General features: G+C 43.7%; 1 protein-coding gene across 2 annotated transcripts; it reads right to left on the reverse strand.

The window, feature by feature from the left end:
• Positions 1-87: 87 nt before the first annotated feature.
• Positions 88-22,059, reverse strand: TMEM169 (transmembrane protein 169). 2 transcript variants are annotated; one of them, XM_059168104.1, is made up of 3 exons: positions 21,940-22,059; positions 5,337-5,704; positions 88-2,667 (listed from the first exon to the last, which is right to left on the reverse strand). In XM_059168104.1, the coding sequence occupies exons 2-3, from the start codon at positions 5,608-5,610 to the stop codon at positions 2,045-2,047; spliced, it is 897 nt and encodes a 298-aa protein (XP_059024087.1). In that variant the 5' UTR covers positions 5,611-5,704; positions 21,940-22,059; the 3' UTR covers positions 88-2,044. The 2 variants fall into 2 exon arrangements, with proteins under 2 accessions (XP_059024087.1, XP_059024089.1); XM_059168106.1 differs by having other exon boundaries at positions 21,944-22,057.
• Between the last annotated feature and the right edge of the window lie 27 nt (positions 22,060-22,086).

Here is a 22,086-nt window from a genome sequence, read left to right on the forward strand (position 1 = left end):
CTGCAAACAGTAGCATTCAAAGCAATTTTGGAGAAATTCAAAGACCATCTGAACAAAATTAATTTGATTTTATTTTTATTTTCTTTGTTATCATTTCAGTTGTTTACATTTCTGCAAAAGCACCAGAGAGCACCAAGGTTACTTTCAAAACAGCTGGGCAGAGTTTTGTTTTGTGTGAAACTAATAATAGTTTTTGTTGTTGCTATTTTTAAAGGGGGTTCTTCTGAAAAGGGTGTTCCCCATACTTCAGGCCAATGTCCGTGGCCTTCTGTGGGAGAGCGGTACTGACCTGTCTGGTTTGATTGACAGCCATTCTGAATGTAGCTTCTTCCTGAGACAGGAACAAGAAATGGGCACCAGCTGTTCTTGTGAGGACCCAAACCTCCAAAATCTGCTCGATCTCTTGGGATTCGATCTTTTTGACATTAGAAAGACACCCTCAGGAATAATTTTAAACAGAAAAAAAATAAGTTCAGATTCTATTCATCTAGATTCATCTGGTGTTCACCCCGCAGGGGCCAGGAAGACATGCTTTCATAGCACAGTGAAGATACTGTTGGTTAAACTCCAATAAGGTCCGACTGAGTGAGGCTGTGAGGTCTTGCCAAACAACAGAAACCTAACCCTGTCTTCTCCATGCTTAGGGCTACTGATCCTTGTTGGGGGAAGTTTGCAAATCCTCCCTACACAGTCTTTAATATATAGATTAAATTAAACATCATAACCCAGTCCTGCCTTCACTACCAGGAAAAAAGTTGTGCTACTATTGTATTCAACTCTCCATTCTTCCTTTCCAAAAACCCTGAAACCACATGACATTACAGACTAATTGCAAAGTACATGAGATGCTAATTATCTACTGATAGCATATACATAGTATATGTAACTAGTATCTATGAGGAAAATCTCTGTGTAACATTCAGCCCTAAATAAATAAATAAATAAATAAATAAAACAAAATAGCAGTTTGGGATCTGAATATATTTAAATAATTACCGTGAGGCAGAGATTCTTTTATGCCTACCAAAATTGCCATGTTTCTCTTTTTGCTTAAATTAGCAGAACTCAAATATTTAACCTGAACTATAGCTGCCTAATCAAAAAACTATATTTCCCAGCCTCTTTTGCTTGCAAGGTCATGTGACTAAGGCCTAGCCAATGAAATACAGGAAGTGTTGAGCTTGAGCGAGACTTCTGGGAAGTCTCCTTAAACAGGGAGAATATACATGTCTTTGCTCCTTCCTCTATTCTGCAAGAACCATGGATGCGAGGGCTAGAGATGTGGTCACCACTGAGGTTTTGAGGACAAGGCTGACGAGGGCTATATCCTAATGGTAGGGGAAGAAAGCCTAGGGTTTGGATGACTTCATCAGGTCCCCTGATGATCAACCTTCAGGTTTCTTCTATATAAGAAAGAAAGAAACTTCTACTTTGTTTAAACCACTTGTATTTTAGGATTTGAATTCTATGCCATTAAACCAAAATCTAAGTGATACACTCAAATCTTTACATTCTGCTGCACTATGGTAGCCCAGCTTCCTAAGCGTTTCTCTCCTACCTACATATTATCTTTTTGGTGAGCTTGGTCTCCTTGGTCTCCTCTTTACATTCTGCTGCACTATGGTAGCCCAGCTTCCTAAGCGTTTCTCTCCTACCTACATATTATCTTTTTGGTGAGCTTGGTCTCCTTTGGGCCTCATTTTTCTCCCTGTCACATTTAGTCACATCCTTCCTTGGGTTCCAGTCACCAGTAACATCTTCAAGCTCCTGAGCATAACACACAACTGTACTCCCTGTCCCAGATAAATGGTCATTTTAGGACATGGAATGAAAAGAATTCGTCTGTGGATAGACTGCTTTGGCACAAATTGCTTTTTTGTTCCTTGCCCTCCTGGAACCACCAAGATGGTAGAACAGAACAGTGTGTGCTAGAATTTTCCGGGACTGAGAGGGGAAAGGGTTTAATTTAAAGAAAGAATCTCCTGGAATTGGGAGACAATATATAGGCTACTAGGACCAGAGAAGGATGGAAGTTATTGGAAGTTTAGACAGTGGAAGTTTCTACTTCCTGGGTGGGGTCCTTGTTGGAGAGATTGCCTGAGATATTGTCAGAGTCAAGCAACTCTACAATGCTGTAGGGGGAACAGTCCTCCAGACCTAGCTTGCTGCACAGCCAGCCACAGAAGCCTTTCTCCATGTCCCGAGCAGCTTGCCACCATGCTCCCCAGGACCATGAGAGCTGGACCACAGCAGCATAGAGGCCCAGGGAAGAGGCCATGGCCATGATGAGCACTGGATAGAAGAGAATGAGGCAGGGGCAACATGAGATCTTGTGCCAGAAGGTCCTCTCCTCATTGTACACAAGGAAGATGTTGTACCAGGTGATCGTGCCATAGTAGAAAGAGACAACAAAAGAGAGGATAAAGACCACAGGCAGACAGACCAGTGTCCAGAGGACCACATGGGGCCCACGATCCGCTCCCATTTGGCAGGCCTTTCTGTCTTCAGGTGTTATCTCCCTTGATGACCCTTTAGGCTTAGTCAATTCTTGCAGCTCCTTCTCTGTTAGTGTGACATGGATGTCCACCATCTGGCCCTTTTTCTTTCCTCGTGTGATGGTGCCAGTTAACGTGACATAGCGGCTGTCCAAGGGCATGTTCCACATCCCTGCAGGGCATCAAGGATGTGACGTTAAGGTCAGAAGAGTGGACATTTAATCACAGGGTCATCATCTGAGCTGGAGGCTGAATACCACAGTTCCTGTTTTTATAGCACCTGGCACAGTCCTGGAGTCAGTGATTATGGGAAGATGAAGTGGGTGGACCTCCCTCCCTCCCTGATGTTATGACTCCCTCAGGGGACTCTTATTCCACACACGTGGGCTCTGAAGAAACTGTGAAGCAGGTTGACTTGCTTTTCAAGTTCTCTCTCCACTTTGCTGGTCCTCAGTCTTGGCACGATCTCTATAATATGGAGGGGTATGAGGAACTTTGCCATAGACACCAGTTCATAACGACCTTTTTCTAGTGTATAAGTGCGTGAGTATCACTGATGTGTGTGAAGATTGTGCTGCACATGTGTCCTACCGATGGGCAGTGCACTCCCCTTCCCTGCTCATCTCTGTCTCTATGCTTCCTTGAGACGAGGCTTCCTCACATGCCTATGGTCATCTCAGCCCTCATGTCCAAGCTCTGGACACACACACCACACGTATCACACATGTACACTGTCCTCATACACATACCCACACATTACCACCACCACCACCAATCTGCCGTCCTTTAGTCATCCAGAAGTGACACCAGAACTACTGAAACACAGAAGTCTGTGGCCCCTTGGTATGTGAAATATAGTCTACAAGGGGAGGTTGGGCGGGGTGGGAGGGGCGTAGTAGGCTACTGGAGTAGACTCCAGTAGGCTGGAGTCTTTCTTCCATGGCTGGAAGAAGTAGGAAGGTTGTACTGTTCACCCAAAACCTAATGATCTCAAAACCTCCCTCATCTCACTAAACAGTAAATGACACCACCACATCCTTCTCTGTTGCTCCTGTCAAAACTCTAGGAATCATTGCGGACTCCTCTCTTTCTCTCACTCCCTACCTCTGATCCATCAGCAAGTTCCAAATCAGACCCAGAATCCAGCCTGTCAGGGCACCTGGGAGGGCTCAGTCAGGTTAAGCATCTGCCTTCAGCTCAGGTCATGGGATCAAGTCCCCCATCAGGGACCGTGCTTCTCCCTCTGTCTGCTGCTCCCCCTGCTTGTGTGTACTCTCTCTCTCTGCCAATACAAAAAATATTTTTAAAAAAAGAATCCAGCCTATTTTCCCTAGCTAGCTTTCCTGAGGTCACCCTGGTCCAGGCTTCTACATTAGTGCTATTGTGGCCTCAGGGTTGGGACAGTCTCTTATCAGCTTCTACTCTTGTCCCTTAGAATCCACTCTTTATAAAAAGCCAGAAAGATGGTTTAGAAATAGAGGCTATCTCTCCTTTGCATAAAAGTCCTCCAATGACTTCCATTTGCACTTTAATCAAATCCCAAACTCCTTACTATGACTTGCAAGGCCCAGCATGAACCTCTCCACCACGGCTGCTCGTCTTCCCTGAGAACAGGGGAGTAGGCCAGTGGTGCTTCCATCTTAGGATCTTGGCCTCATTTCATAGTCGGCTCCTTCATTTCGTTCAGATCAGCTCAAGGGCCACTTTCCAGAGATCCTCACATGGCCAGGCGATCTCCTTCCCCACGCCCTCCACTGATCATTTTGCATCACTGTGGTTTACGGTCTTTGCAACTCATACCACTCCCTGAAATTAACTTTGAATGACTGCCTTGTTCACTGTTGGTCTTCCCTTCACTAGAAGGCAAATTGCACAAGAGCAGAGATGTTGCTGGTCTTTTCTACAGTGGGCTTATGTCTTAGAGAACAATCCTGCTACACAATCGATCTACCTTACCCGTCTATTGCTGCATGGTGATGCTTAGTCCGGACACTCCACAGCTCCGTTAGCAGCAACAGGTATTTTCACACATGCATCCTTATGCCCATGGGCCTAAGTTTCATGGGATACTGAGAATTTCTAGAATGTAAGACATGCAATCTGAATTTAATAATTATTAATAAATGTCCCTACGAAGTGGGTAAAACAGAATTCCATTTCCACTGGAGGTACATTGACAGCACAACTATTTTCTCACATTGATGTTATCCTAGTGTACCCAATTTTTGGCCAACCTACACGTAAAGGAATATTACCACTCACTGCTATTGTAATTCAAAGGTTCCTGATTATTATAAAAGTCAACTATTTGCTTCTTTATCTTACATGTATTAAGTAATTAGCATAGTCTTAAAAAAATAAATAATTAGCATAGTCTGCTTGTATTATTAATTTTTGTGTATAAATCGGTCTCTTCGCTTACACTAGGAGTTCAGAAAGGACAGAGATGATCTCTGCATCACTGCGAAGAGAACAAAGTCAATGTTTAATAAATACTGCTGATCTGTAGAATGAAGACTGTGATATCGCCAAAAGAAAGGTATCAATAGGGGTGCCTGGGTGGCTCAGTGGGTTAAAGCCTCTGCCTTCGGCTCAGGTCATGATCCCGGGATCCTGGGATCAAGCCCCACATCGGGCTCTCTGCTCAGTGGGGAGCCTGCTTCCTCCTCTCTCTCTGCCTACTTGTGATCTCTGTCTGTAAAATAAATAAATAAAATCTTTAAAAAAAAAAAAAGAAAGAAAGGTGTCAATAAGTCAAAGTAGGTCAGTGAGCCAATCCCTGTCTTCTGGAGAATCCTCATTCCTTCCTGTGGCTTTAGGTAAGTGGCCCCAGAGACTCACCTTCATCTGCAGGATAATCTAGGAAATCATCTCCCTCCTCTTCTTTAGGCCGGTCTCCACTTTCTGATTCCCCAGGCCCCTCATCTAGTTTCTCATTTTCTGACCGGTAGATGATGATAGATTCAGGGCGGGACTCTTTCCTCTTCTTTTTCCTGCGACCCATTGTGGATTCCCCATCCAGGGCCAAGGCAGCAGCCACAGCCTTCCTCAAAGAGCCCTGGTGGTGAGGGCTTGGGAGCTGGCCCTCGCCTTCTACGGGTGCCAGCTCGTCCATGCTGCTTCTCTTGTCTAGTTATTCCTTGTGAAGAGTCTGACTTCCTTGAGCAAACTCACGATCCGCACAGCACAGAGCTTCTTCCTGAATGGGGCTAAGCAAAGATGTTCCGTCAGTGCGTTTCACAGGAAAGATAGGCAAGCAAAGCCATCAATAGGAAGGAAATAGGATGAGATGGAAAGGGGTCTGGGAGATGATTCTCAACTTGCCCGAAAGCTTCTCCTCGCTTTCCTTCTCATATCACTGTATTTGGGGAATGCTGCAGAAATACTCTTACAAGATTGGATTGTCGTGAATAAAATTTTATTTGTATTGTAATAATATTTGTGTAATTTATGCAAACTTATAAATTATGCAAAACCCATCAGTTCAGCTGGAAGATGTTGAGTATGAGAAAGTTGGGTGAGAAAGCCTTATAGATAAATGGGATTTAAGAACTACTCTCGCTCCCACCAAACATGACAATTTGGATGGCTGGGGCCAGTAATCCAGTCATCTGGCTGTTGAGTCCTGCAACCATACTCAAAAGGATGAATGGAACTTTTAGAAAACTCCCCAAAGATGGCACAATGTCACCAATCACGTCTACCATGGTATTCTATGAAGAGCACATGCCTCTTGGCTTCTTGTTAGCCCAAGATCCCAGAAAATTCCTGGGTTCTCTCCTATCACATGTGGGGAGACCAGTGGAGAGGATGCATAGTTGCCCACTCTTAAGATTCTCTCTCCTTTCTGTTCTCCAGGTAAAAAGAGGTGGGGAGAGAGGAGAGTCTATGTAACATCCTTTAAAGACACTGACTGGCCTGTGATTTGGGTGCATTGAACCATTGAGAAGACAGAAATGCTTTCAATGCTGCTACCAATCAGGGAGAAATTAGCAAATACCCAGTTAGTCAAATTCAGGCAGCTAGTTGCTCAGATGGTCTTTTTTTTAAGTAATCTCTACCATACAACATGGGACTCAAACTCACAACTCACAACCCTGAGATCAAGAGTCTCATGTTCCACCAACTGAGTCAGCTAGGTGCCCCACTCATAAGCTTGCTAGCTATTTATTTATTTATTTATTTATTTTTAAAAGATTTTATTTATTTATTTGACAGACAGATCACAAGTAGGCAGAGAGGCAGGCAAAGAGAGAGAGAGAGAGAGAGAGAGAGAGCGAGGGAAGCAGGTTCCCTGCCGAGCAGAGAGACCGATGTGGAGCTCGATCCCAGGAGCCTGAGATCATGACCCGAGCCGAAGGCAGAGGCTCAACCCACTGAGCCACCCAGGTGCCTCTCATATGCTTTTTAAAACAACAACAGCAAACAAGAACAAAAACTAAAACTCAGAAGCATGTTATTATGGACAGTTTCAAACATACTAAATGGAGGACCTTATTATTATGGAAAGAGGCATCTGTACAAAAGACAGAGAACAACCTTAAGGACCCCTCCATGTCCCTATGATGATAGCTTCAATAATAATCAAAATATTCATAGCCAACTTATTTAAAGGCAAACCTCAGACACCATTTCATCTATTTCAGTTTGTTTCTCTCCCATATAAAGAATCTTTGGGAAAAAAAAAAAAAAGATACCCACAATATCATCATACCTCATTGTTTTTAAAACAATTCTTTAATATCATCCGATATCCAGTCAGTTCAAATCTCCCTGTTTGTTTAACAGTTTAAAGTCTATTTTCTGGAATTGGGATCCCAATAAGGTCTATGCAATGCACACAGATCTTATAAGATGCCTGTTTGTGTGTGGCAGTGCCATCCAGTAGAATTCCTGCATTACACCTCGAATGATGCTAGCGCAACTGAGGAAATGCTTTTTTTTTTTTTTTTTTTTTTTTTTTTTAATGAATTCTAACCAATTTAAAAATAGCCACATGTGGCTAGGGACTACACTATCAGACTGGTCCATATGTTTGTCCTCCAATTACTTTCTTTCCAATTTCTTTGTGGAAAAAAAGCAGGTTATTTTCCTTGCAGATTCTCCCAGCCTAGGTTTTGCCGACTGCATTCCCACACGGTGTTCTGAACCACACGTACTTCCTGTACACTGGTAGCTAACTAGGCTCGATCGGATTCAGGTTGGAATGTTTTGGGTTGGTTGTTTTGGCTAGACAGTGTTATAGAGGGCATTTTGTACTTCCATCTGGAGACAAATAATGGCATTTTGGCCATTTTTAAAAATGAAATTAGTAGCCATTGATAATCATTGTCTAGACCCACTAATTCACTATGAGTTGCAAAATGGTGATATTCCACTGGATATCAGGCACTGTGAACAAACTCAGTTTTAAACTTGGTAGAGGAGACAAGCAGCCCTGTTATCATCCATTATTATTACAAATTATACTGGGAAAATATCTTTCTGTCATGACTGTAGTGATAGCTTCTATTAATATGAAAAATTTCTGAACTACTTACCTCATAAATTCCCCATTCACAAATAACTGTATTTACAATGAAGAGTTGCTAGATTCTACTACAATCCTTCCACCCCAGGATCCTGGAGACAGGCTACTCTCCAGTAACTCCAGGTTGCCTTATTCTCAACTTCCAATTCCTCATTTTGTCCCAGTGGTCTCTGAGTATTTCCTTCCTTTCAATCCCACTTGCGTACCCTTTGATTTCTCTTTATCCCCAACAGTGAGGCTTCTTCTCTCATTTGTCTGAAGCGGTCCTAATGTCCAGTGGGCTGGCCCAAACAGGGGAGCAAAAATAAACAAACAACAAATTGAACTAGGCTCTAAATGCCACTCAATTCGAAGCAAATCTCATGTCTTAAGATTATCCATCTTTGACATTATCATGTGACAGGGCCAACTCTATATCGTAATTCTTCAAATGCCAAAACACACTCTTTTCCCCTCATCTCAATGCATCTTAAGACCAATGGACTGACTTCTTACCCCAAAGCCTGAGCTACCTTCTGGGCAAGTATCTCTGCCTGATTACCCTTTGTCCAAGTTCTTGTCTTCTACAGTTTATTTTCTTATATATCTCTCCACTGGATTGCAGGCACTTAAATTCCACCACCTTTGTGTCCTGGGCACATAGCCCAGACTGGAATAGAGAGATTTTGACTGACAGAAGTGAAATGTGCCCAGGTAGAATGGGAGGGTTATAGGAAGTCCTCAAGCCTGTCTTTGCCTGGGGTGAGCTAGGCTGTTTGAACAGAAGGCGCATCTTCACCATCTTAGGCAAGGAACTTGCCTATGACATGTTTCAGAACACAAAAATCCAGAGCACAAAGTCTTCCCAAGATAAATTGATTCAGAACACAATGAACCCACCTATTAGAAAGATTAAAGCTCAGGTCATGATCCCAGAATCCCAGGATCGAGTCCCACATCGGGCTCCCAGCTCCACGGGGAGTCTGCTTCTCCCTCTGACCTTCTCCCCTCTCATGATCTCTCTCACTCTCTCTCTCAAGTAAATAAATAAAATCTTAAAAAAAAAAAAGATTAAAGCACCTAAGGGAAGTCAGAATTTGGAACTCAGTGATAAGAATGTTGAATTTGATTTAACACATGCTTGCCTTACTGGTGTCAAGAAGCGCAAACAGTGCTCCCCTACCAAAGGATCCCCAGGGCAGAACGGACAGCCAGTGAAAACGGACTGGAAGAAGAGGCTATGTGTGCATCTCCCTAAGGTTAGAGGTTTATTGTTAAGAATGTGCGTGAATTTTGAAATTCTTTCTAAGATTCTGTATTTAATATAAAAATGTTTTCCCTGGTATAAATCCTCTAGTAAAACTGATGCTTGGTAAGTCATACCAAGGTAATTCTATGATGCGGGTGACCTCTGAACGCACCACTTTATATCTACTGTAAGAGTACAAATACCAGAGCTTGAGAGTGTGAAAATAAAGAAATTTCACTTAAAATAGACTCAGGAAGGCCTGGCAGGGGAACTCTGATTCACATACCACTCCTTGCAGCCTGCACAACCAGCAGAAAGAGAAAGTTAAGAATTATCTTGACAATTGTTTTTTTTTTTTTAAGTCTTATGTGTTTAAGTAATCTCTACATTCAACGTGGGACTCAAACTTACAACCCTGAGATCAAGAGTCTCATGTTCCACCATTCCATTATCTGCTTTCAAGAAAAGGAAGATTCCTCCCTGCCTCAGCAATAAGGCACTAACCACTACTTGCAGCCAAAGTGAAACGACCACAGCCTTGATCTCTCTGGTCTTCAGTGAACTTGTGTCCAAAACAACTCTCTCCAATTTCCTCTCAAAACTTAATAAAATCTGATCTTACCTTTGTCTCTTTGGACTTATCTATGGTTCATCACGCATTCATGGAATAATAATCACTCGTTATGGGCTTGTGCAAACCGAATGATGTGTGGTGTTCTAAGTCTTCTGTTTGGTTGGCCACGAACCAAAACAAACAGGGACAGACTGGTGTTAGGTAAAAGGAAGAATTTCTAGATCCCCAGGACAGAATAATAAAACAAGAGTCAAGAGAAGCATTTGTGTCTCCTGTAAAAACAAATGTGACTATCTGGTGAGCTGATGAGGTGTGGGAGGAACAATCTGATCTGTAAGCAAGGAGGGCGATGACCCTTGGAGACCCCATTCAAATCCTTTAGAGGAAGTAGGAAATAATAAAAAGAACTGGTGAGCTCCTGGTAATTCACCTTAAGGGTCTGTTCCCTGCCTCCGGTACAGCTAATTTTACACAGGTACTCAGTCAGTGTGTACTAGCAAAACATGTAACTGCCTCTGACTCACCTCAAAACATGATCTGAAGGGCTCCTGGCTGGCTCAGAGCCCCACGTTGGGTGTAGAGCTTACTTACAAAACAAAAACCAAATAACAACAACAACAACAAACTCCATGATTTGAGAGTACAAAATGGCCCAACAAACTTTAAGATGGTTTGTTTGGTAGTTATGATAAAAGATAGCCCTCAGAAATGGTTTTAAACCTGTCCATTGATCAACAACTTCCCTCAGTGAAGATGTTTTTGGAAACCAGCCCATCAGAGTCCATCCCTAGATGGACTAGAAGTCAATCAGGTCAGTAAATTTACCTGTCAGAAGCCAGGGGCTTCCACGGATGAATTGACTTTCAAAAGTTTATTCGAACAGACAGTTGTTGGTCAAACAGGTTTAAAATTACTCCTGGTGACTACCTGTTATGGCTAGAGAAAGTACTTTTTTGTTCTATTTGCCGTGAGGATGAAACGATATCAGGTATGTTTTAGAACAAGGCATATTCGTTATTTATTGTCCTGTAACAAATTACCACAAGCTTCGAGGTCTAAAAAAAGAACTACATATTCTCCTATACAGTACTCTGTGCCAGTCATCTCCAAGTGTCTCAGCTGGGCGAGGAGTCGTCTTCTCAGTCTGCTTCCCACCTACAGAATTTGGGGGTCCAAAGGCCTTTTTGCTTTTGGACAGTCTCTGAATTCCTTAGGTATTCTGTCAATACAATTCTCTTAAAACTTTGTGGCTCTCCTGTGAATAGTTTTTCTGGATCAGAAATGTGAGAGTATCTTAGTTGGATGATTCTGTCTCAAGGTCTCTGAAGATGGCAGGGCAGCCCTCATCTGAAGGCTTGGATGGCATCAGAGGATCTGGTTCCAAGATGGCACACTTGCATGGTGCTGACTCAGTTCCTCCCTATATGGGCCTCTCCATGGGCTGTCTGAGAATTCCCACGACAGTGCCTGGTTTCCCTCAGAGTGATCTGGGAGCAGATATTCTTCTTGACCACTCCAACTTTTTTTTTTTTAAGTTTGTTTATTCATTTATTTATTTTTTGAGTAATCTCTATACCCAATGTGGGGCTCAAACTCACAACCCCAGGATCAAGAGTCACATGCTCTTCTGAAGCAGCCAGGTGTCCCTCAACTGTACTCTTGATCCTCTTATCTTCCTCATCCTTGACTTCCTTCCATTCTCTAATAGCTCAACTTCTCCCTCTTTCTTGAACCTTTCTTTACCTTCTTTGACTTCCTGTCTTCAATCTCTTGCTCCCTCTCAAATTCTTCTTTGGCCTCATTTACTCCCTTATCTATCTCCTCCACCCACAATAGCCAGCCCTTTGAGACTCCATTCTCAACCGACTACCCTCTATTCTCAACAGTATATTCTTCTCCTGTTGAACTATGCAGCCTTCCTGCCTACCTCTGCAGGACACCAAGAATGCCCAAATATGGATGTCAAGAATTAATGTATCCTCCAGATGGATTTCCAGCAGCCTAGTGGATATTCTCTACTTAAATATCTCATCGGGGCGCCTGGGTGGCTCAGTGGGTTAAGCCTCTGCCTTCAGCTCAGGTCATGATCCCAGGGTCGTAGGATCAAGCCCCACATCGGGCACTCTGCGAAGCAGGGAGCCTGCCTTGCCCCCGCCGCCCCCCGCCTGCCTCTCTGCCTACTTGTGATCTTTGTCTGTCAAATAAGTAAATAAAATCTTAAAAAAAACCAACCCTCATCATTTCTAGCTATGCATGTTTAAACCAAACTCATCTCTTTATTTCTAGCTGACTTAACCTCTTAGTGTTACGAAGAGGACAGGTAAAGGGGGAAGGGAAAGGAGAATGGGAAGGGGAAGGAAAAAGCCTACACCATTTATGTTGTGCCTATTCTCATAAAAGAACATTTGCTTACTGTATCATCTGTTAGTCTCTGTGTTACTTGCTTCTATATGGTTTTCCCATTTCATTACATTCTAATACTTTTTTGGACAATACTATGTGCCAGATATTGTACAATTGTCCTAGGCACAATAATCCTAAGAAACAAATACTATTTTACAAATGAGGACATTTGGACTTAAAATTAGTAAGAACTAAAACTTATTGGATATTTACTACGTGTCAGGTGCTGTTCTAAGTGCTTTACAATAATCATATTACTTAATTGCCTCAGCAAACCAATGAAGTGGGCACTATTTTATTCCCATTTAGAGAAGCAACTTGCTCCAAGTTACGTGGTAGTGGGGCTGGGACTTACAGCCAGGTTTGCTCATTTCAAAGCCTATATTCTATTCATGGGGGGCCATGCTGTCTGCCAGCATTTACCCAAGATTCTATACTTAAACCCTTAGAATTGTCTTGGATGAATCCATTTCCCATGTTAGAGATGGATTCCTATGTCTCCAATAGTAATCACTCTCTGCTACTCATTCCTATGAAGTTTCTTTGATAATGTCTTCACTTGAATGTTTACTACCTCCATATACCTCTAATACTACTTCTTCCAAGCTGGTCTCTCACCTTCCATTTCAGAATTCTTCCTCAACCATGTTAAATGGTGATTAACAAAAATACATCATTTTTATGTTGTCCAGTAATCATCACCATCTTGCCATGACTAACTAAACTATACCTAAAGGGTCTGTCTGGAGTTTGAGGCTCTCCCCATTCATGGCCCATGCTAGGCTTCAGTAGCAAACTTTCCCCTTCTGCACAACATGACTAGTCAACACATGTACTTATGTTAGTTCCATCACCATCTTCACTCTTCTCAAGCTGTTTCAAGCCTGGCTCAAGACAGACTCACTGACTCATGTCCCCCTACTCCAGCCCACCCATCTGTCCCCACCCCAGTCCTACTGTTGCAGAAGAGTGGGGAGAATGGAATGAGTGTTCAAGTATAAAATGGCTATGATGGATGGATACTTCAAAAATGCTAGTTTCCAATCCCTTTCTTTTGCCTTCTTCTACTCTGTATTTTAGTAGCATTTGTCCTCTGTGCTATGCTCTCTCGGTGCTTAATTCTGCAACATTTCATATCATCTGGCATTGAGTATGAATGGCTTCATTATTTTTCATTCATCTTCCCAAGGAGATTATACAATTTTAGAAATCAAGACCTTTCTTATACTTCTTCACCTCCAATGGGAAGATCCTATGGTTAGACATATAGCAGACACTCAATATGTCCTTGTTGACCCAATAGGGCAGAGGGGAAGGGAAAGTGCCAATCAGACACAGGATATAAATGGTAGTGCCTGGAGGGTTCAGTCCATTTAGGATCTCACTCTCGATTTCAGCTCAGGTCATGATCTCAGGGTCATGAGATCGAGCTGCTGTTGGGTCTCCTGGCTCAGCGTGGAGTCTGTTTCTTCCTCTCCCTCTGCTTCTCCCCCTGCTCATGCTCTCTCTCTCTCTCAAATGAATAAATAAAATCTTAAAAAAAAAGAAATAGGATATAACTGTTAAGAAAGGAAGGCTTAATTATCTTCCCCATTTTTGTACACTTTATTATGCTGTTAATATCCGATCTGAGAAGCAGGTTCTGACCATTTCTCCTTCCTTTTAGAGTCCATAAAAGAAAGAGTAAAACAAATTCCCCAGTTTCCAAGGCTTTGATCAATAGAATTAAGAGAGGAGACAGGACTTTGCTCTTTTCTCTGGAAGTTAGGCCTCGCCCATCCCTCACTTCTACTGCAGTCTGAAGATTATTAATAAATGTGATACAGCAGAACAGTAACTTCAATCAAACACTAACTCTAAATTCTTGGTCATCCTAGGGGAAAAATAGATTTTAAAGAACAAGTTTAGATTCTCATGCATTAAATAACTGGTTTTAAGCTACTCTTGAAGGAAATTCTGCAGATAATTTTTAATTCTTTCATCCACCACTTTTTCCCACCTCCATTGCTACCGTTCTTGTCTAAGAGGTCTTGCTTTGCTTTTCTTTCTTTCTTCCTTCCTTCCTTTCAAGATTTTATTTGTGTATTTGAGAGAGGGAGAGAGAGAGTACTCATGCCTGTGTGTGTGGAGCCTGATGCAGGGCTCAAGACAGGGCTGGATCCCAGGGCCCTGAGACCATGACCTCAGCTGAAACCAAGAGTAGATGCTTAACCAACTGAGCCACACAGACACTCCAAGGACACCCTTTCTTACGTGTGGTTCTAAAAACTGCTCCTTGTCTTCTGGCTTCTACTACTGTTGTCCTCCAATCAATTCTCCACTCAGCAGTAAGAAAGAAGTTTTTTTTTAAGATTTTATTCATTTATTTGACACACATACAGAGAGAGAGAGAGAGAGAGATCACAAGTAAGCAGAGCAGCAGGCAGAGAGAGAGTGGGGGAAGCAGGTGCCCCACCAAGCAGAGAGCCTGATGTAGGGCTCAATCCCAGGACCCTGAGTTCATAACCCGAGCCGAAGGCAGAGGTTCAACCCACTGAGCCACCCAGATGCCCCAGAAGGATCTTTTGAAAACATAAATAAACTCGTGCCACTTTCTGCTTTAAACCTCCAGTGACTTCTTACTGATACAAAACAAAATCTAAACTTTTTCATGTGGTCTAAGGACCTACATACTGTGGCCCCTCTATCCTGCCATCCTATGTAATATACCACCTCCTTCACAAATACCTTCTATGCTACAATTGCACTGGCTGCCTACACATTCCTCAGGAGCACCCAATGTTTTACCACTTAAGGCCTTCAATACTGTCTGCCTTGCCTTGTCTCTGCTCCAATCTCGCCCTATCACATGGCGAGCACCTTGCTATTTCCCAAATCTCTGTTTACCTGTCAGCTCCTCCAAAGCTTTCCTGACACCAAGCCTAAAACGGGCTCCCTACCCTGCTTTTCATGATTCTTTATCACAGCAGCCTGTTTCCTGTATAAGACTTAACAACATCCATAATCAAGTTCTATTTCTTCTTTCTTTTAATTTAATTTAATTATTTGAGAGAGTGAGCACGAGCAGGGGGAAGAGCAGAAGGAGAGGAAGAAGCAGACTCCCTGCTGAGCAGGGAGCCCAACATGGGAGCTTGATCCTGGGACCCCGAGACCATGACCGAGCTGAAAGCAGATGCTTAACTGATGGAGCCATCCAGGTGCCCCAAGTTCTCTTATTTTGCTTGTTTATTTTCTATCTCCTCTACTAGACTAGAAGGTCTAGGAAATAGTTCCATGTAAGTAGGCCAACACATACATGTTTGTTCAATAAACAAATTTTAAGTGACTGAATTAATGATTTGGGCTGGGGGAGCAGTCTGAACTGGTAGTAATTAAAGATTAGTCTGATTTTTGTCAAAGACTGAGACTGAAGAAAGGTTTAATAAAAAGACATTAAGGGGCACCTGGCTGGCTCACAGGATGGAGCATGTGACTCTTGATCTCAGGGTTATAATTTCGAGCCCCACATTCAGTGTAGGGAATACTTAAAACTTTTTTTTTTCAATCTTAAAAAACAGAAAGGAATATTAAAAAGTTCCTTTATACTTAATAAACAATTATGGTATAATTTTATCTGTTTTCACCTCCAGTAATGGAGGGTTCTGCTGGTCACATGACTCTCCTCCTAAAGATAACATTTCCCAGCATCCCTTGCATCAGGTGTGATCGTATGACTAGTCTCTGGCCAAAAGCATGTGAGCAGCTGTGATGTGTGCAACTTCTCTGCTTGGCCCTCTCTTACCTCTTTTCACCTTCTTGAGACCTGGAATGTGAATCTGATGAGCCATCTTTCACCAGGCAGACAAAAGCAACCCAAAAGAGATGACAGTGGACTGACACAGAAAGAATAAAAGCCATTAGAACAGCCATAAACCCTCTTCCTCTGGATTGTAATATGAGAGAAAAATATTTATCTTGGGTTGTTGTTGTTGTTGTTGTTGCTGTTTTTAAAAGATTTATTTAGGGGCACCTGGGTGGCTCAGTGGGTTAAGCCTCTTCCTTTGGCTCAGGTCATGATCTCAGGGTCCTGGGATCAAGTCCCACACCAGGTTCTCTGCTCAGCAGGGAGCCTGCTTCCCCCTCTCTCTCTGCCTGCCTCTCTGCCTACTTGCAATCTTTCTCTATCAAATGAATAAGTAAAAATCTAAAAAAAATAAAGATTTATTTATTTTGGAGAGAGAGATGGCACAAGCAGGAGGGGCAGAAGGAGAGGGAGAGAGAATCTCAAGCTGACTCTACCCTGTGCCCAGAGCCTGATGTGGGACTTGATCTCACAACACTGAGATCATGACCTGGGGCAAAACTAAGAGTCAGTGGCTTAACTGACAGTACTACCCAGGCCCCACAATATTTATCTTCCTTTAATCCAGTATTATTTTGGTCTCTTAAGGCAGCCACACAGAAATCCTACCTAATATACTAGAATTGCCCCAAAAGTTGGTGGGTTCTAATTTGTCAGCCCTAATGCATAGGTAGATCCTGACACACATTTCAAAGTTAGAGCATAAAATGACATCATCCCTGATAATGGGTGGTTTAAGCAGTTTTTATTTTCCTGGGTGGGGGGGGGGGCGGATTCTAAAACTCAGCTGTCCAGTACAAAGGACATCACACTGATGTTCGCTCAGCACCCACACCCTCACCCATGAAACCCAATGGAGAGCTCAGTACAGTCTGTACTACCATGGCTAAATGTCAGCCTACATTCACATGTTGAAATCATGTTTCATATGTTGAAATTCATAATTATTGAATTTGAATTTGAATTGAATTATTGAATTTGTATGTTGAAATGAAGATTTTATTTTGTGCTTGAAATGAAATGTTGAAATGAAAATTTTCATTTCAACAGATGAATTCATGTTTAAATTTGTATGTTGAAATATTCGTATGTTGAAATCTTAATCCCCAAGTGAGGGTATGAGAAGGCAGAGTCTTTGGGAGGTGATTAGGTTATGAGGGTGGAATCCTCACACACGAGATTAGTGTCCTCATAAAAGAGACCCCAGAGAACTCTCTTGTTCTTTTTGCCACGTAAAGAAACAGCAACAAAATGGTCATCTACGAATCAGGCTCTCACCAGACCCCGAATCTGCCGGTACCTTGATCTTGGACTTTCCAGCATTCAGTACTATGGAAAAAAATGTATGTTATTTAAGCTACTCAGTATGTGGTCTTTTCATTACAGCAGCCTGCACAGACTAAGACAGCTAGTATTCTCTACGTGTAAGGAGTTAGACAATAGTGTCCTAAAAGGAGTTTTATTAAAAGAAAATCAAGAGTTCCTAGGCATTCAGTAAAAACCCAAAGATTCACAACACCACAAAGTGAGCACACCTGTCCAGCTATGGGGCCTTTCTCAGGCTGAGTCATCACAAAAGTCTCAAGTCCTTGCTTTCTGCCCGCCAGTTCCCCTTCAGTCACTCAGTCACTAACTGCTGCCACCCTCCTGCCCACCCCCCCGCAACCCCTGCCAAAAACACACACCTCCACAGTGGTATTACACGGCTCCTTTAAGGACCTCTCACTATCATGCATGATATGGATAATTTCCCCGGAGTCTGCTCCCAATTCTCTGCTCCCAGGTGGTCATGGGAGCAAACGTGATCCAGTGCCTTCTCCAAACCCATCCGGATACCCAGCATAACTTGGGGGATTTGGTGGGTGGAGAAACCAGGAAGCTTTGAAGCCTCTGCCGAAGTGTGCATTGCAGGAAAGAAAACAACCTGCATGGATGAATTATGGCTGGAAAAAGCTAATAAAGGGCAAGGACACCCGGCTTACCTTCTGGATACAATAAGGAGTGTGTGGGCAGCAGGGGAGGGATGCTATGATAAACGTAAGACCACAGGTCTTTGCAGAAATAGGAAGTTGTTTCCCTCTCTTCCACCCACCAAGCCAACTGCTTTCACAGAGAAACACAGGCCCATTTGGCATAGGTTGTTTAAAATTTCCTGTTAAAGTTCTGGATTTTAATTGTTGTGATTAGTCCAAATTTAAATAAATTTCCATGTAGACAAACCACCAAACAAAGCAAAATATGAATTGTCTGCTATTTTGCTACCTTTGGTTTACAAAGCTTCAAATCAAGGCACCCTGTGTCATTGATTTCAGAACAATCGGGGTTTTTGTTTGTTTGTTTTGTTTTTTATTTCCATACTCCCGCAGAGTTGTTTGGTCACATATGTGACCAGTTGTGACCCATATGGTCACATCTCCCTTTCCACGGAATCTGAATTGGGTCTGGAAGAGTAGAGTATGATCATTTTCAAGTTAACCTACTACTATTACTACAGTGAACTGTGCCTTGCTCCTGCCTTACTGCTCTTTCAGTTCTCATTTCTGTATCTGTCACCCAAAGAGCCACATATCCCCTGTCTGGGGTGGCCATACCCTTCCACTAGCACTGTGATTTACCACCACGAGATGCACTATGTCAGCTAGGAAATAAAATGCTTACCATTTTACCACCAAAAATCACCATTAGCTCCTCTCAGGAAGACAGTCTCATCAATGTAAAGGTAGAAAGGAATCTGGCTCAGAATGATGTCCATGATTGGAGCCATGTTGGATTAGCAACTTGAAACTTCTAATCTGGTCAGTGGCTGTTAGACTGTATCCTGTTCCTTCATGGTCCGGTGAGCAGTATCTCTCAGGTCACTGCCCAGTCTACCTGACCTGAAAGGCTCTCACACTGAAGGCTGGTTCATTATTTAGAAGCATCTGGCTTGTCTACAAAGGAAACAGCTCCCGGTAGCGAGGGTAGTGGGTTACGAGGAGCTCGAGCATCTTAGTATTGTTAAGAGCTATAAAATTGGATCTTCCTTGTCTGAGCTTTTGTTCGTTTATAGGGAAACAGGGGTGGCCCTATTCTCACTCCCATCGTATCTACATGCTAGAATGAAAACTCTACAAACGCAAGGACAGGAGTCCCTGGGTGACTCAGTCAGTTCAGCTCCTGCCTTCAGCCCAGGTCATGATCCCATGCAGCCCCATGCACGCTCTTTCTCTCTTAAATAAATAAAATCTTCAAATAAAAAGAAAAAGGCAGGGACAGCTAACTGTACCATCCACTATACTGGAAACACTGACGCTTTGTTTCCTGTGAACTGTGAACTGTGAATTGGTTAAGAGTCTTGTTTATGTAAGCTGGTTCAGTTCTGGACTCTTACTTCAAGGTGAGGGCGTGGGATGGGGGTGATTAGATGCCTCACTGACATTCTTTTTTGCACCAAGAATCTGTGAGGCTGAGTGAGTGCTGAGAATCTCACAGGCCCCCGTCAGTTATGAGCCAGCAGCTGCTTTGAGGCATGAAGAGAATGAAGTTACCAGGCAGATGGGGTGGGGGAGGGGTGGGGAGATGGGTGAGCAGCAAGCACATCCCAGAAGACAAGGCAGTCAGTGCTAATAGGGGATGGCACAGTGGTAATGTGGAAGGATCATGGCCCAGGAGATGCCTTCCCCCCCCCCCCCCGCACCCTCGGAGAGCAAAGGGGGCAGTGATGCAGAGCGTAGGACAGCTTTTGATTCAGCCAAAGGAACATCAGTGTAGCATGGCGTGGATGCCCTGTGAAGAGATGGCTCAAACCAGAACCAGAATTAAAATCTAGAAACAAGGAGGCTCTATTGCTGAACCTCCGGACCTTGTGGGGTTAGCAGTCTTTCAAACCCTGTCCTTGGTGAGAGACTGGGCAAAGAGCACATGCCTTTTCGTTTTAACAGATCTCTTAAAGAGACCTCAACATTTCTCTTAATCACAGACTCTCTGGACAGTGAAAAAGGGCCTTTCTGACTGCTCAGACTGCAACTTCCTTGCAGCCCTGGAACGGCTCCTTATCATCCTCAGCGGGTGACATTGGCTTAAAGCCAGCCCAGTCGCCTTTTCACTGGAGGACTTGGGAATCCCTCAGTCTCCTCAGTCGCCATACAAAGGCTGCAGTGGATGCAGGCCCACAGGGACCCACCCTGGCAGAGCTATGTGAATCCACAGGTCCAAACCAGATCACCAATCACATTAAATTACACTTTTGATAAAAGAATCTTTAAAAGTAACAACGTACTCTTTGCTTTCAAGAAAGAAAGCAAGGAATTTTCTAGAACAATAAAGCCCTAGACCTGAGTCACTATTTCTCATCCTACTAAAAAACAAATACTTTGTCATTAAAATCAAAGCACTCTCTAGCAAATGGGAAGCAGAATGTGGAAGAGGTGTCTTCCTTCCTTTAATGAGTATAGATTGGAATTCGTCATCAACAAATGAGAAGGGCAAGTTTTCTTCCTTCCTTTTTTTTTTTTTTTTTTAGAGAGAGAATAAAGTGCAAGAGGGTGGGGAGTGGGATGGGGCAGAGGGAGGGGGAGAAATCTCAAGCAGGCTCTGTGCTCACAACCCTGAGATCATGACCTGAGCTGAAAACAAGAGTCAGGTACTTAACTGACAGAGCCCCCAGGGGTCTGCCAGGGCAAGTATTTCTTAAAGGAGGTCCAAGGAGAGTAAGGTGATGGGAGATCAGAGAGGAAGGGATGTCTGATACCACTTTTTTTTCTTTTAGTGTTTCCTTTTTTAAAATAAACATATAATGTATTATTAGCCCCAGGGGTACAGGTCTGTGAATCGCCAGGTTTACAAACTTCACAGCGCTCACCATAGCACATACCCTCCCCAATGTCCATCACCACACCCCTCTCCCCCTCCCCCCTCCCCCCATGATTCCACTTTTAACAAGACCCATTTCTAATCTGCTTTGTGAATAACTAGCTGGGGGGTGGACCCAACAAAAGGATGGCCTTTGTTTGCTTTTACATCATTTTAATACCTTGTAGGTGAAAATACAGAACTCTGACAGCACACGGAAATAGCGTGTTCCCTGAATTGTTAAGACCACAGCACCACACACATTCCCTAGATCTGCCAAATTCTTAGGCCAAGTCTCAGTAGGACAGTCCAGGCATAAGCTCTCTCTGGTGGGGGGACAGCGGGAAGCTAGATGAACAATGCGGAGGAGAATCTGAATAATAACCCTGGGCTCCTGGACATCAAACTGCGGATGAGAAATCTCACGCCCCTCCCCCATCCTCCGAATGCTTGCTTCCCTGCTTGAGGAATGAACCCGATGATAAGGATCTCACACACCTACATCAGCGTCCTTGCAGGAAGCACACACCCGTGGATTTGTCAGTTCTGCAGCCTGGCTGAAATGGATTAGATCTCGAATGGGGTAAAGGTTGCATCTTCCCTTCATTCCTGGGCGGGGGAAAGGGAGATGAGGTGGCGGTGGGCTCGAGTTTATTTTTAAGATCCTTTATTGTCTTGGTTCTGTGGATAACTACAAGGGCATCCCACTCCCCACCCCCACCCCCACCCCCAACTCAGCGCTCAGCGTCCCTTCCAGAGGGGGAAAGGATCTGGAGGCCAGATTTCTTCCCCCGCAGCTAAGCCTGCCCCTTTCCTTCCCAGCCAGAGGCACACAGCAACTGGAGCCGGAGCCTGCAGCCTCTCCTTCCCCAGGTGCCCTGGAGAATTCTATCTTAATTAACCAGGAGACCTAAAGCACCGAGGATTTTTGGAAATGAAGCACGCGCCCGCTTTTTGTCTGCTTCCCTTCCTCCGGTCCCCACGGTCGCACCGAAATTTAAAAACAAAAACCCAAACCCAACGAACAAGGGATCTCACCTACACATGCCGCGGACAAAGTCTGGCAGAGGACCCAGACCCGGTCGGGCAGCGCCGCGGGGGAGCAGCCGTCCGCTGGGATGATAGGGACCTGCCGCGGCGTGGGAGGGGGGGGGTGGTTGCGCGGGCGCCGGGGGCGGAGCGACG

This window comes from Mustela lutreola, chromosome 3, assembly GCF_030435805.1.
Source record: "Mustela lutreola isolate mMusLut2 chromosome 3, mMusLut2.pri, whole genome shotgun sequence".
NCBI lineage: Eukaryota > Metazoa > Chordata > Mammalia > Carnivora > Mustelidae > Mustela > Mustela lutreola.

Coding starts and splice junctions, on each gene's coding strand:
- TMEM169 (XM_059168104.1), bottom strand. CDS start 5,610: ATGGACGAGCTGGCACCCGTAGAAGGCGAGGGCCAGCTCCCAAGCCCT. Junction 2,668..5,336: donor AGATTATCCTGCAGATGAAG/GTGAGTCTCTGG, acceptor GATGCCCTGCAG/GGATGTGGAACATGCCCTTG.